The 14,901-nt window shown below is 52.2% G+C and overlaps 1 protein-coding gene across 1 annotated transcript in view; it reads right to left on the minus strand.

The window, feature by feature from the left end:
- SEZ6 (seizure related 6 homolog) overlaps positions 1-14,901 on the minus strand; it is a 60,521-nt gene that overhangs the window by 12,856 nt on the left and 32,764 nt on the right. The window contains 6 exon segments of the mRNA XM_038759471.1: positions 1,055-1,249; positions 2,193-2,359; positions 2,539-2,600; positions 2,602-2,708; positions 5,260-5,445; positions 11,255-11,450. Of these exon segments, the coding sequence (XP_038615399.1) occupies positions 1,055-1,249; positions 2,193-2,359; positions 2,539-2,600; positions 2,602-2,708; positions 5,260-5,445; positions 11,255-11,450 (913 nt within the window).

The following is a 14,901-nucleotide window of genomic DNA, read 5'->3' on the forward strand; positions in this document are numbered from 1 at the left end:
TGCCTGGGATCACGCCTGCTGGCAGAGCCCACCCGAGAGGACCTTCCTCCCTGCCCACGGCCACGACCCTCCTGCAGAAACCACCCGCACAGTGGGGCTCACCCGTGGCAGTCCCTGGTGGCCTCTAGACTGTAATAATAATAATCATAATAATTTTGGTATTAAGCGCTCACTAAGTGCCAGGCTCTACTAAGCGCAGGGATGAATATCAGCAAATTGGGTTGGACATAGTCCCTGTCCCACTTGGGGCTCACAGTCCCAGTCCTCACTGAAGCAGCATGGCTCAGTGGAAAAGAGCCCGGGCTTTGGAGTCAGAGGTCATGGGTTCAAATTCCGGCTCCGCCGACTGTCAGCTGGGTGACTTTGGGCAAGTCACTTCACTTCTCTGGGCCTCAGTTCCCACATCTGTAAAATGGGGATGAAGACTGTGAGCCCCCCCCGCGGGACAACCTGATCACCTTGTAACCTCCCCAGCGTTTAGAACAGTGCTTTGCACATAGTAAGCGCTTAATAAAAGCTATCATTTTACAGATAAGGTAACTGAGGCACAGAGAAGTAAAGTGACTTGCCCAAGCTCACTCAGCAGAGGAGTGGCAGAGCCAAGTTTAGAACCCACGACCTTCTGATTCCCAGGCCCGTGCTCTATCTACTAAACCCTGCTGCTTGTTCAATCTCGTGGCGGGCAGGGAAGGTGTCTATTTATTGTTCTACTGTTCCCTGTCTTACCTCCTTCCCTTCCCCACAGCACCTGTATATATGTATATATGTTTGTACATATTGATTATTCTATTTATTTTACTTGTACATATCTATTCTATTTATTTTATTTTGTTAATATGTTTGGTTTTGTTCTCTGTCTCCCCCTTCAAGACTGTGAGCCCACTGTTGGGTAGGGACTGTCTCTATATGTTGCCAACTTGTACTTCCCAAGTGCTTAGTACAGTGCTCTGCACACAGTAAGTGCTCAATAAATACGATTGATTGATTGATTCTACTGTACTTTCCCAAGCGCTTAGTACAGTGCTCAAGAAATACGATTGACTGACAGACTGACCTCGGCAGGCCGGCTCCGTCTCGTTCCACTGGGGCTCCTGGGGATCGACGCACTCGATGATGATGGAGCCCTGCTCCAGCGTGTAGCCGGGATCGCAGCTGAACTCCACGGTGGTGCCCACGGGGTAGGAGGCCGCGCTGCTGCTGAAGTTGCCGTATTTGACGAAGGGCTCATAGCAGTGGCCCTGCTCGAAGGCTGCAAGCCACGGGGGCCGGCTCAGCCTGCACTCTCCCCCGCGCCGCCCCTGGGTTCCCGAGAGTTCTCCCGCCTCTCACTCTGTGTCTTAATCCTGCTCTCCCTCCAGGCTCCTAGGATAGCCCAGCTATCCTCCGTCCCTACCCATCAAGACCCTGGATCTAGAGAAGCAGCGTGGCTCAGCGGAAAGAGCCCGGGCTTTGGAGTCAGAGGTCATGGGTTCAAATCCTGGCTCCGCCAACTGTCAGCTGTGTGACTTTGGGCAAGGCACTTCACTTCTCTATGCTTCAGTTCCCTCCTCTGTAAAATAGGGGATTAAGACTGTGAGCCCCCCCGTGGGACAACCTGATCCCTTTGTAACCGCCCCAGCACTTAGAACAGTGCTTTGCACATAGTAAGCGCTTAATAAATGCCATTATTATTATTATTATGCCCCGCCCTCTGGGACCCTGCCTCTGGGCTGCCCATCAAGCCCTACCCCCCTCCTGCTCCACAGATCCTGGATTTTTAGGCCCAGAAATACTGGCAGGGGCTGAGGCGGGCAGTGCCACCCTCTAAATCCACTGGGGCCCAGGGGCAAGCACTGGGCTTTAAACCCTCGGCCACCTTTGCCTCCACAGCCTGAGGGGCTGTTGCTGGGGAAAAAACGGAGGGAGTGAGAAAGAGAGAGACAGGCTGAGAGAACCAGAGAGATGGGAAGATAAAAAGAGAGGGAGGGAGGGAGGGGGAGAAGCTGAGGTGGAGAGGTAGCGTGATCCCAAGAGGGAGATTGAGATAGAGAAACGGTGTGATGGAGAGAGAGCCAGGGAGGCCAAGAGATACAGTAATGGAGACGAGATGCCGAGATAAAGGCACGGGGAAGAGCCCGAGACGGGGAGACCAAAGGAAAGGGTTCGGAGAGAGGCCGAGAAGGGTGCGGGCCGGGGCTGGGGGCCCGGCTCACCCTCATAGCGCAGGGCCACTCCGGCGGCTGCCCCGCCTCCGTCCGTGCTCAGCTCCACGAAGAAATGGCGCGTGCCACTGAGCAGACCCTCGATGGGCAGGTACTCCACCTCGTAGGAGTCGTACACGGGCGGCGCCTCCACCGTGGCCCCGTTGCGGATGATGAGCCTGTCGGGGGGTGGAGGTCGGGGGGGCAGAGCCTGGGGGTCTGGGGGCCCACCCGCCTGCCCGGCCTCCCTCCGGTCACCCCTCGGGGACTCCCGGAAGGGCTGCAGACCCAGGGAGGGACCCCGCAGGCCTCTCTCCCCTGGGAGAACCCATCAGACCGACTGGCCCGGCCCTGTCACCTGTCATCGTCCTCGGCCAACGAGACCTTCTCGAAGTGCAGGTGGAGCCGCTGGCCCGGGGGGGGCCTCCAGCAGCCAGTGGCAAGTCAGGTTGTTGCTGTAGTTGCCCGGATAGCCGGGGGAGACGATGCGGCCGATGGTTGCGTTGCGAATCACCCCCCCACAGGCAGCTGGGAGGCAGGGACGGGCGCAGGCTTGGATTCCCCGGCCGGACATCCCCCCGCTCCCCACCTCTAGACCGTAAACTCACTGTGGGCAGGGAAGGTGTCTGTTATATTGTTCTATTGTACTCTCCCAAGCACTTAGTACAGTGCCCTGCACACAGTAAGCGCTCAATAAATACGATCGACTGACTGGCCGTTCCCCAACTGTGGTCGCCACAACTCTTCATCAGTTATTCTCCCTGTTTCCCTGCAAGAGGCATTCCCTGACAAATCCTCTCCACCTTGTCTGTGGTAAAAATAATAACCGTGGTTTTTGTTACGTGCTTATTGCGAGCCAAGCAGTGAGGTAGATACACGATAATCAGATCAGATACAGTCCCTGTTCCACGCAGGGCTCACAGTCTAAGGGGGAGAGAGAATAGGTATCGAATCCTCATTTTACAGTTAAGAAAACTGAGTCACAAAGTTCAGTGGCCTGCTCAAGTTTATACAGCGGGCAAGGGGCAGAGCCGGGATCAGAATCCAGGTCTCCCAGCTCCCTGGCCCCTGCTCCTCTTCTCAAAGTTGACCTCCCTAAGCGTGTATTACACTGTGCACTGTATTCAGTAGGTGCTCAATAAATACCACCACTATCTTACTACTAGCCTCATCAGAGGCTAGTGTCGCCTCTGAGAAGCAGCGTGGCTCAGTGGAAAGAGCCCGGGCTTTGGAGTCAGAGGTCACGGATTCAAATCCCGGCTCCGCCACTTGTCAGCTGTGTGACTTCAGGCAAGTCACTTGACTTCTCTGGGCCTCAGTTCCCTCATCTGTAAAATGGGGATAAAGACTGTGAGCCCCCCGTGGGACAACCTGATCACCTTGTAACCTCCCCGGCGCTTAGAACAGTGCTTTGCACATAGTAAGCGCTTACTAAATGCCATTATTATTAGTAGTATTATTATCAGGCCACTTTAGCAGTCATCCTTAGCACTTCCGTGAAACCTGGTTTTTTTATTCCACTATTTTGTTACTAATTATATCTGGTATTCTAACTTCATCCGCTCTTATCCCTCAGTAGATCGTAAGCTACTTGAGAATAAGTGCTCAGTCTAAGTACTGAGTCTTCTACTTTGGTACGTGATCTCAAGCCCGTAGTACAGCAGGAGCTAGAGACCAGACTGTAAGGTAGACTGTAAGATCGTTGTGTCTGCCAACTCTGTTGTTCTGCACTCTACCCGTGCAGTGCTCTGCAAACAGCACTCAATCAATACTATTGATTGATAGTTTGATTGGTTAGTTGGTTTCTCCTCCCCACCACCAACATCCTACTCCTTGTCCTCAGCTCACTTCTGTCATGACTGGATCTAGAAGAGCCCGGGCTCTGGAGTCAGAGGTCGTGGGTTCAAATCCCAGCTCTGCCAATTATCAGCCGTGTGACTTTGGGCAAGTCACCTAACTTCTCTGTGCCTCAGTTACCTCATCTGTAAAATTGGGATTAAGACCGTGAGCCCCCCTTGGGACAACCTGATCACCTTGTTACCTCCCCAAGTGCTTAGAATAGTGCTTTGCACATAGTAAGCACTAGAGAAGCAGCGTGGCTCAGTGGAAAGAGCCCGGGCTTTGGAGTCAGAGGTCATGGGTTCAAATCCCGGCTCCGCCAATAGCCAGCTGTGTGACTTTGGGCAAGTCACTTAACTTCTCTGGGCCTCAGTTACCTCATCTGTAAAATGGGGATTAAGACTGTGAGCCCCCTGTGGGACAACCTGATCACCTTGTAACCTCCCCTGAGCTTAGAACAGTGCTTTGCACATAGTAAGTGCTTAATAAATGCTATCATTATTATTATTATAGTAAGCACTTAATTAATGAACACCATCATTATTAGTAGTAGTTGTAGTGGACTCTCCCTGAGAGCTGGCACATGGTGGGTTCTCTGAGTTCACTGAGTCACTCAGGACTGGTGGAACAGAGGGTCTGTCCAACTCCTGTCCCATTGTGCTGCTCCAGTTCGAGTCGCTCTGAGGGTCTAGGATGGGTCCGAGGATGGGGGTCTAACTATTGACTTTTTTTTAATGATATTTGCTAAGTGCCAGGCACTGTACCAAGCACTGGGGTAGAGACAAATGAATCAGGTTGGACACAATCCATGTCCCACATGGGGCTTACAGACTGAATCCTCACTTTACAGATGAGGTAACTGAGGCATGGAGAAGTGAAGCGACTTGCCCAAGGTCTCACAGCAGACAAGTGGTGGAGCCAGGATTAGAACATCCTTGCAAGCTCCTTCAGATCCTTTCAGGCCTGTTTGGTCCCTGACTTCCCGCTGGGCTTAACTGATTACCTGAATAGAGCCACCCCTCTAGTCAACCTCCAAACTGAACCCCCAACGAGGCTCTGCTCGGCCCTTCTTGGTGACTGATCCTTTGGTCGGGCAGAGGGCGGCCAACCCTGCCTCAAAGAACAGGGACCCAGGTGCCCGGGGGGCATCAGACCCAGGCAAGGCAGGAGGGTTGCCAGAGCTGGTGACCATGCTTCCCCTCCCCCTTCCTCCCACCTCCACCTCTGGAGCGACACTCACCCACACAGACTGGCTCCTGGGCATCCCAGAAGGGCCGGGTGGCATTGAGGCAGGTGAGGATCTTGGCGCCCTGCAGCTGGTAGCCAGTGGAGCAATGGAAGCGGGCACTGCCCCCGGGGTGGAGGCTGGTCACGGTCATGTCCCCATAGGGTGGTCGCTGGGGAAAGCTGCACCTTAGGAGGTAGGCTGGAGGGGGCAGAAAGGGAGGAGCAGCATATGGGCTGGGGTCAATCCCTCTCTGGGTGTCCATCTCCCCCTCCCCTCTGCCTCCACCCCCCACCGGATTGTAAGCCCCTACTGGACCAGGTACATGTTGGAGCGTATTCCGTTCTAAGTTTTCCCAGTACTTAGTTCAAGGCCTTGCACGCTGTAGCAATAAATGTGGCAGCAAACAGCAGCTGCCCTCCTCCTCCAGAGGAATGAGTGGCCAGGGAGCAAGAGGGATTGCTCTTAGATGTCAGGATGAACTTCCTATTGTGGGCCGCTGGAATGGGTGACCTGTATTAGTAGTCTTTAAGAGCAGACTAGAGACCACCACCTCTGTCTGGGAGAGAAAGGGTCTGTGCAGGCCGAGATTCCCTTAGGCCAATGGGGTCACTGAGCTATAGGCTTAGTACAGTGGTCTGCACACAGTAAGCATGCAATAAATCTGGCGCTTAGTACAGTGCCTGGAACATAGTAAGTGCTTAGATACCATAATTATCATTATCATTAATAAATACCATGGATTGATAATGGGGGAGACTGAGGGATGGAAGCTTGTGCTACACCCGTTGTTGGGTAGGGACCGTCTCTATATGATGACGACTTGTACATCTCTATATGTACTCTATATGATGACGACTAAGCCCAAGGGCTTAGTACAGTGCTGTGCACATAGTAAGTGTTCCCCGTTGTTGGGTAGGAACCGTCTCTATATGTTGCCAACTTGTACTTCCCAAGTGCTTAGTACAGTGCTCTGCACACATTAAGTTGAAGAAGCAGCATGGCTCAGTGGAAAGAGCCCGGGCTTTGGAGTCAGAGGTCATTGGTTAAAATCTCGGCTTCGCCAACTGTCAGCTGTGTGACTTTGGGCAAGTCACTTAACTTCTCTGTGCCTCAGTTACCTCATCTGTAAAATGGGGATGAAAAACTGTGAGCCCCCCTTGGGGCAACCTGATCACCTTGTAACCTCCCCAGCGCTTAGGACAGTGCTTTGCACACAGTAAGCACTTAACAAATACTATTATTATTATTATTATTATAAATACGATTGAATGAATGAATGAATAAGTACGATTAGAGAAGCAGCGTGGCTCAGTGGAAAGAGCATGGGCTTTGGAGTCAGAGGTCATGGGTTCAAATCCCGGCTCCGCCAACTGTCAGCTGTGTGACTTGGGGCAAGTCACTTAACTTCTCTGTGCCTCAGTTACCTCGTCTGTAAAATGGGGATGAAAAACTGTGAGCCCCCCCTTGGGCCAACCTGATCACCTTGTAACCTCCTCCGGGCGCTTAGAACAGTGCATTGCACATAGTAAGCGCTTAACAAATACCATCATCATTATTATTATTATTATAATAAATACGATTGAATGAATGAATTCAATGGCCAACTTGTACTCCCCAAGCGCTTAGTACAGTGCTCTGCACACAGTAAGCGCTCAATAAATAGGATTGAATGAATGAATGAATGAATAAGTACGATTGAATGACTGAATACACAGAATGAAGCCGGTATATCAAGCCTGGCCAGCAGGTGGCGCCCGATCCTCAGTCCACCCTTGGAAGCGGGTTTATATTAATGATGGTATTAATTAATTAATTAATAATGGTATTTGCTAATTTATTAAGCGCTTACTATGTGCCAAGCACTGTTCAAAGCGCTGGGGGAGATACCAGACCATCAGGTCGCCCCACGTGGGGCTCACAGTCTTCGTCCCCATCTTCCAGATGAGGGAACTGAGGCACAGAGAAGCGAAGTGACTTGCCCAAGGTCACACAGCAGACAAGTGGCGGAGGCGAGATTAGAACCCACGACCTCTGACTCCCAAGCCCGGGCTCTTTCCGCTAAGCCACGCTGCTCCTCTATTGGGGTGTGAGTCTGGGGTAGGAGTGAGGGGCGGTGGAGGGCTTTTCCTCTGATCCCCCTTTCTCTCCCTCTCTCTAGCACTATACTAAGCTCTGAGATAGGTACAGAGTGACCTCTGCCCCACCGTGGCTCCCAATTCAGGTCAACGGCGCAGACAGTGAGCAGAAGAAAAAAAAAGTGGCCTTAAACTCATTTTCAGGAGAAGAGGGAGGGCAGGGGAAGGCAATGCAATGTTGCTACTGGAAGTGAGTTAATAATAATAATAATAAAAATAATTAATAATAATAGCATTTATTAAGTGCTTACTATGTGCCAAACACTGTTCTAAGCACTGGGGAGGTTACAAGGTGATGAGGTTGTCCCACGTGGGGCTCACAGTCTTAATCCCCATTTTACAGATGAGGTAACTGAGGCCCAGAGAAGTGAAGTGACTTGCCCAAAGTCACACAGCTGACAATTGGCAGAGCCGGGATTCAAACCCATGACCTCTGACTCCAAAGCCCGGGCTCTTTCTACTGAGCCACGGCATTTGTTGAATACTTACTCTGTGGCAGTCATTGTACTAAGCACTGGGGTAGATACAAGATAATCCGGTTGGACACAATGCCTGTCCCTCATGGGGCTCACGGTCTGAACCCCCGTTTTACAGATGAGGAAACTGAGGTGCAGGTAAGTGAAATGATTTGCCTGAAGTCACACAGCTGACGAATGGCAGAGCAGGGATTAGGATCCAGGTACTTTGATTCCCAGGCCTTTGTCACACTGCCATTTCCTGTTTGGCTGGACTAGCACTGGCCCTGGATTTTCAGCCCGTCCAACATTCTCCCTCCCAGAGATGTGGTCGGGGGCCATAATGAGGCAGCATGACTGCAAACCCAGAAAAGAAGCAAGAACAGTGCTTTGCACATAGCAAGCGCTTAATAAATGCCATCAAAAAAAAATATGGCCTAGTGGACACAGCACAGGCCTAAGAGTCAGAGGAACTGGGTTCTACTCATGATTCTACTGCTTGTCTGCTGTGTGATCTTGGGCAAGTCACTCTACTTCTCTGGGCCTCAGCTACCTCATCTGTAAAATAGGGACTAAGACTGTGAGTCCCGTGCAGGGACTGTGTCCAACCTGATTAGCTTGTTTCTACCTCGCATGGGTGTCACAGTCTTAATCCCCATTTTGCAGTTGAGGTGAGAGTCACAGAAAAGTGACAAGTGGCGGAGCTGGGATTAGAACTCAGGACCTTCTGAGGCCCACGCCCATGCTCTATCCACTAGGCCAAGTTGCTTCTTGGCCAACTGCCAGGACACACCACCCGCACTCTGGGCAAGGGGACCAAGGGCATCAAGACCCACTGGAATTGGTGTTCCTGTCCCGCATGGGGGTGACAGTTTAAATGGGAGGAAAAACAGGTATTGAATCCCATTGTATGTTGTATGTTTTATGTTTGTACAGTCTTCTAGACTGTGAGCCCACTGTTGGGTAAGGACCGTCTCTATATGTTGCCAACTTGTACTTCCCAAGCGCTTAGTACAGTGCTCTGCACACAGTAAGCGCTCAATAAATATGATTGAATTTATTACTCTATTTTACTTGTACGCATTTACTATTCTATTTATTTTGTTAATGATGTGCATCTAGCTTTATTTCTATTTGTTCTGACGACTTGACACCTGTCCACATGTTTTGTTTTGTTGTCTGTCTCCCCCTTCTAGACTGTGAGCCCGTTGTTGGGTAGGGACCGTCTCTATATGTTGCCAACTTGTACTTCCCAAGTGCATAGTACAGTGCTCTGCACACAGTAAGCGCTCAATAAATATGATTGAATGAATGAATGATGGGAAAAATGAGCCACACAAAAAAATTTCCAGGTCACCCCTGGTGCCCCCCAACTGTTCTGAGGAGGGCGGAGGGAGGAAAGGCCTGACTGTGGTTGGGGGGCTGGGGAAGATAGGGATGGGTGGAAGGAAGAGGCCCATTGGATCTGACCCAAACAACCCCTGGCCTCTGCTATGGGTAAAGCCATGGCCCCCGTTTAATTTGCTTCCTGTTACCGTGGTAACGGCACGCTGGGGAGCCTCTCCATGCAATCTGTTGTTATTTTTCTTTTTGTGTGGCTAGAGCCGTGGCCAGTTCCCATCAGGATAGTGCCCAGAGAGGGCCTCTTCCCTTTCTGAAGCAGCCCCAAAAGGTGGAGGGGGAAGAGGAGGATTGATTGATTGAGGGGTTCTGGTGGAGAGCACCATGGGCTGTGGGGTGCGGTGCTGCAATGGGTCTGAAGGTTTGGGGGGGAAATTTGTCCCCATGTCCCTGGTAAGGTGGTCCGCTCCTGGGCCAACAGGTGGCAACTCCCCGGGGGTTGGGACCCTGCCCAGCTCCTCTGGTATTCTGATGTTATTGACACCTGTCTACTTGTTTTGTTTTGTTGTCTGTCTCCCCCTTCTAGCCTGTGAGCCCGTTGTTAGGGACCGTCCGTCTCTGTATGTTGCCGATTTGTACTTCCCAAGCGCTTAGTACAGTGTTCTGCACACAGTAAGTGCTCAATAAATACAATTGAATGAATGGATGAATGGTAGTGGTTCTTCCTTGGGCATCAGACTCCCTGGCACTCCAGGACAAAGATATCCTCTCTCCCCTTGTGCCTGACCACCCCTGTCTCCTCCCGGGGGCTCCTTTTCCTCCTCCCCATCCAGGCTGGCACCCAGACCCCCCCGGACCCAGGCAGCAGGCCAGAAAATGGGGAGACATCAGCAGGTCGAATGGAGGCTCCCCAGCCGGCCATCACCAGGATTTGGGCTAATTACGGGCTGCAATTAGGGGAATTACCATCATTATGGAAGGAGCCGATGGCTCCAGCGGGGGCGGTCATTGACACGGGAGGGGCCCGACCTCCACCATTCCTTCCCCTCCCCGGATGCTTTGGGAAGAGGAGGAAGTTTGGGGGTGGGAGCAGGGCCAGTGGCGGTAACAACCAAGGTCAGCGCTCCGTGAAATGAGCCCTGCCAAGCCGAAGCTGAGAATTGACGGGCTATTAGAGTGGGCTCAACTCTCAGATTTCCGGGCCTCCGGGCCTTAACCTCTCTCCCCCGCCGGTCACGAGTGGAAAAGAGGCCCATTTGGGAGAAGTACGTATCCTGGGGGATGGGCTTTTGTGTGCCAAGGAGGGTCCCAAGGGGGTGGAGTCTTTGATAGAGTGTGGCTGCCCCTCCCCTCCCCTTCCCGGAGATTTAATGTCTTACAGGGGTGGCAGGGCTGCAGAGGTGGCAGGGAAGGATGTTAAATGAGCTGGTAATTGCTCGCACCAATTATCTCCCCATTAGTGCTACTCTGTGCTCCATGCTCATTTAACCCCGTGACGGCTGGCTTGGATGGGCCAGGAAATGGTACCTTTGCCTCCTAGGTTGGCATTGAGGGGGCACAGGAGCTAAAAGGGTGGCCAGACGAGTAAGGCTCCCCTGTATGCATCCCTGAGACTTGGTGGTTTGCCAAGAGCCGATAGGTGAGGGACAGTTGGCATCATCACAACAGGCCACAGGGAGGCCTCAGGGGAGTGTGCCCGGCCAACCTGGGCAGCCCAGAGAACGAATGCAGAAGCAGGGATGGAGGGCATAGGGAAGGCACTGTGCCCACGCCAGCTTCAGGCTAAGCAGAAGGACTGGAAAAGCTGACCAGTCTTAGCTGGGGCTGCCTCTCTCCCCACCAAGATGACATCCCCTCCGCAGATCATCATCAATCGTATTTATTGAGCGCTTACTATGTGCAGAGCACTGTACTAAGCGCTTGGGAAGTACAAATTGGCAACATATAGAGACAGTCCCTACCCAACAGTGGGCTGGCTTGCCTGGTTCTATCTGCTGACCAGTATTTCCTGGCCCGGGCCCCTCCTCAATCGCCCCCCAGCCTCCCCCTGCCCAGGACCCATTCTCCGGGGCCTACCTCTGTAGCGGAAGTGGAAGGATCCAGGGCCGACGGGAGGCGGGAGACCCTGGAACCGCACGATCACCTGGTTGGTGGGGCTGCGGATCACCTGGCCCCGCAGCAGCAGAGTCTCGTTGGCCAAGGGCAGGGGCTCGGGACCCCCAGGCGCCTCCACCGTTACCATCTCCCCTGCCTGCAGACTCACATTCTGGACCTGTGGGCATGAAGTTGGGTGGTGAGATGTCTCCAGGCCAAGCAGCCCTGAAACCTGGTTGCCTTCCATCCAAAGACCCCTTCAACACATAACCGCCCCCCTCTCCACTTCAGAACACTCTCTCCCTCCTAATAATAATAATAATTGTATTAAGTGCTTACTATGTGCCAGGCACTGTTTTAAGTGCTAGGGTGGATACAAGATCTCTCTCTCCTAATAATAATAATTGTATTTAAGTGCCAGGGACTGTTCTAAGCACTGGGGTAGATACAAGATAATTGAGTTGGACACAGTCCCTCTCCCAAATAGGAACTGTCCCACAGTCTTAATCACCATTAATCACCAACACCATAACTGAGGCGCAGTGAAGTGAATTGTCCAAGGTTACACAGTTTCTAGACTGTGAGCCCACTGTTGGGTAGGGACTGTCTCTATATGTTGCCAACTTGTACTTCCCAAGCGCTTAGTACAGTGCTCTGTACACAGTAAGCGCTCAATAAATACAATTGAATGAATGAATGAAACAAGTGGCGGAGCGGGATTAGAACCCAGTTCCTTCTGACTACCAGGCTCTACCCACTAAACCACGATGCTTCTCCCTTGGCCGCTCGCCCTCACCCCGACTCAGGGTGCTTTTCTAGAACTATACAGTGCCTGCATTTGGATTTAATAAATATCATTTGAGGATAAGCCATTCTCTAGGGTCCTGTAGTGGTGTTTATTAAGCACTTACTGTGAATCAAGAGCGCTGTGCTAAGCACCAGGGTAGACACAAGATAATCAGATCAGATGCAGATTAAATCCTGGTCCTTGGTGGGGCTCAGAATCCAAGTGGGAGGGGAAAAAAAAACTGAATACCCATTTTACAGGTGAGGATCATGAGGTTCAGAGAAATTAACTGACTTGCCCAAGGTCACCCAGCAGGCAAGCGTCAGAGCCAGCATGAGAACCCAGGTTTCCTATCTCCCAATCCTGGGCTCTTTCCACTAGGTCCTGCTGCTTCCTGAAGATTCTCTCTCCCCCTTCTCCCTTCCTTCCTCCATTCTTCTGGCTCTCTCCCTTTCCTTTCTCTCCTTTCTTCTTCCTGTCTCAGGTCTTCCTTTCTCCCTCTCCCTTCCTTCATTTCTCTTTCCTTCTTTCTTTCTCTCTCAGCCCTTCTGCCCCTCCCTCCCTCTCTATTTCTTCCCTTTCTTCTGGCTTTCCTCTTCCTGACTTCAGACCACCCGCTTCTCTCCTTCCTTGGATCTTTCATATCCACCTACCCTTTGTTTCTCTCCCAGCCCTCTCGGGGACTCCATCTCCCATCTCAACTTTTGAGATCCCTCCCCCAGTTCCCCATCTCCCCTTTACTCACTCCCACCAGATCTCTGAACCCCCTCGGCCTCCCTTCCCCTGAGATCCCTGGGCCTGGAGAGAATCCGAACTCTCTCCTCACAAAGCCTCAGCCCGGGGCTGAGATGGGCAGGGATGAGGGAATTCTTAGTGAATCGTGTTTGCTAAATGTCATCCGGTGACGTGGTAGTCATGGTTGTCTCCTAGCCTGACTGAACAGCCCAGATGGTTCTCTCCCTGCCCTCTTTCAGCTCGGGGGATCTCATATGCCTTCAGGGCTGCGCTCCCGTGCCCGGGCCCCCCCCCCAACCACTCAGGCCAGAGGAGGCCAGACCTCCCTTTCTCCCTGCTAGCTCTAGTCCAGCCTCTGGCTTCTTGACAGGAGGGTTGAGGGAGTGGGGAGAGGCTGGGAGCACCCCCCAGCCCTGAAACTCCTCTCCAAGGGGTGAGGGATTGCCCAGACAGTGGGCCTGTCCTCCCAGCTGAAGCCTCGTCAGGCACACCCCTTGGCCGCCCACATTTCCCTACCAGCAACGTCCTGAGTGTCCTTCCTCTCGCCACCGCCGCCACCATGAATACATAATCAGCAGAGCGGGGCTCAGCTGCCCTCTGGGAGCGTGCCTGGCTCCACTCCTCAACCCGCCTTTTCCCCACTCTCTGCCCCTGCCTGGCCCGCTCCAGTCCCAGGTGTGGGGAGGCTTCTGCTCGCCCCCAGCCCTGGACCAGCTGGAGAGGTTTGCGTGTTGTTACCTGGGCACCCAAGGCTAAGAGCAGCAGCCCAGCCTTGCTTTCACTCCCTCCAATTTAAGGACAGACAACCCGACACGGGGCCACCTGGAGAAAACAGCAGGGAAGCAGGAAGTACCTGAGGAAGCCCTGGAAGGGGGTGGTGGAGGGGTATCTATCTGTCCACCCTATCTGACCAGCTACGCACTTGACTGAATAACCCAGCATGGCTTAGTGGAAAGAGCACAGGACCTGGGTTCTAATCCTGATCTCTTACCTGCTGTGTGACCTTGGGCTAGTCACTCAACTTCTCTGTGCCTCATTTCCCTCACCTGCAAAATGGGGATTCAATACTTGTTCTCCCTCCAACTTAGACTGCGAGCCCCACGTGGGATCTGATTGCTTCGTATCTACCCCAGTGCTTAGTAGAGTGCTTAGCATGTAGTAAGCCCTCGACAAGTACCATAATAATAATATTATTAACCCCAGTCCCAGAGCAGTTATGTACATACTCTTACACTCCACTATTTTCCCCTATCCATAATCTATTTTAATATCTGTCTCCCCTGGTAGACTGTAAGCAGCTGTGGTCAGGGATCATGTCTCCCAGCACTGTTGCATTGTACTTTCCCAAGCACTTAGTACAATGTTCTGCACACAGTAAGTGCTCAATAAATACCATTGATTGATTGATTTGGGTTGGGTCAGGCTACCCAGAAGTCATTCAGGAATTGGCCTGGTGGCCGGGAGGCAAGTCACATATTTGGAGGAGTGGGGAGTGGCAGAGAGAAGGCACTCTCTAATAATAATAATAATAATGGTGGTTTTTGTTAAGCACATACTATGTGCCAAGCACTGTTCTAAGCACTGGGGTAGATACAAGGTAATCAGGTTGTCCCAAGGGCGGCTCACAGTTTTAATCCCCATTTTACAGATGAGGGAACTGAGTCACAGAGAAGTTAACTGACTTGCCCAAAGTCACAGAGCTGACAAGTGGCAGAGGCAGGATTAGAACCCATAACCTCTGACTCCCAAGCCCAGTGGGCTTCCACTAAGCCACACTGCTTCTCTAATGCTATACAACAACTCCCCAAAGAGCACAGGACTGGCAGACAGGAGACCTGTATTCGCATTCCGGCCCTACCACTAGCCTGCAAGTCACTTCACTTCTCTGAGCCTCAGTTTCTTCACCTGTCAAATGGGGATTCAATACCTGCTCTCCCTCTGCCTTAGACTGTGAGCCCAAAGTGGGACAGTAGCTGTGTCTGATATGATTGCCCTGTATCCACCCTAGCAATTAGCACAGTGCTTGGCTCAAAGCAAGTGCTTAACAAACCCCACAGTTATTATTAGACTTAGAAGCCTCATCTCTGAAGCTCAGGAGACACATCTG

The sequence above is a fragment of the Tachyglossus aculeatus genome, chromosome 17, assembly GCF_015852505.1.
Source record: "Tachyglossus aculeatus isolate mTacAcu1 chromosome 17, mTacAcu1.pri, whole genome shotgun sequence".
Lineage (NCBI taxonomy): Eukaryota > Metazoa > Chordata > Mammalia > Monotremata > Tachyglossidae > Tachyglossus > Tachyglossus aculeatus.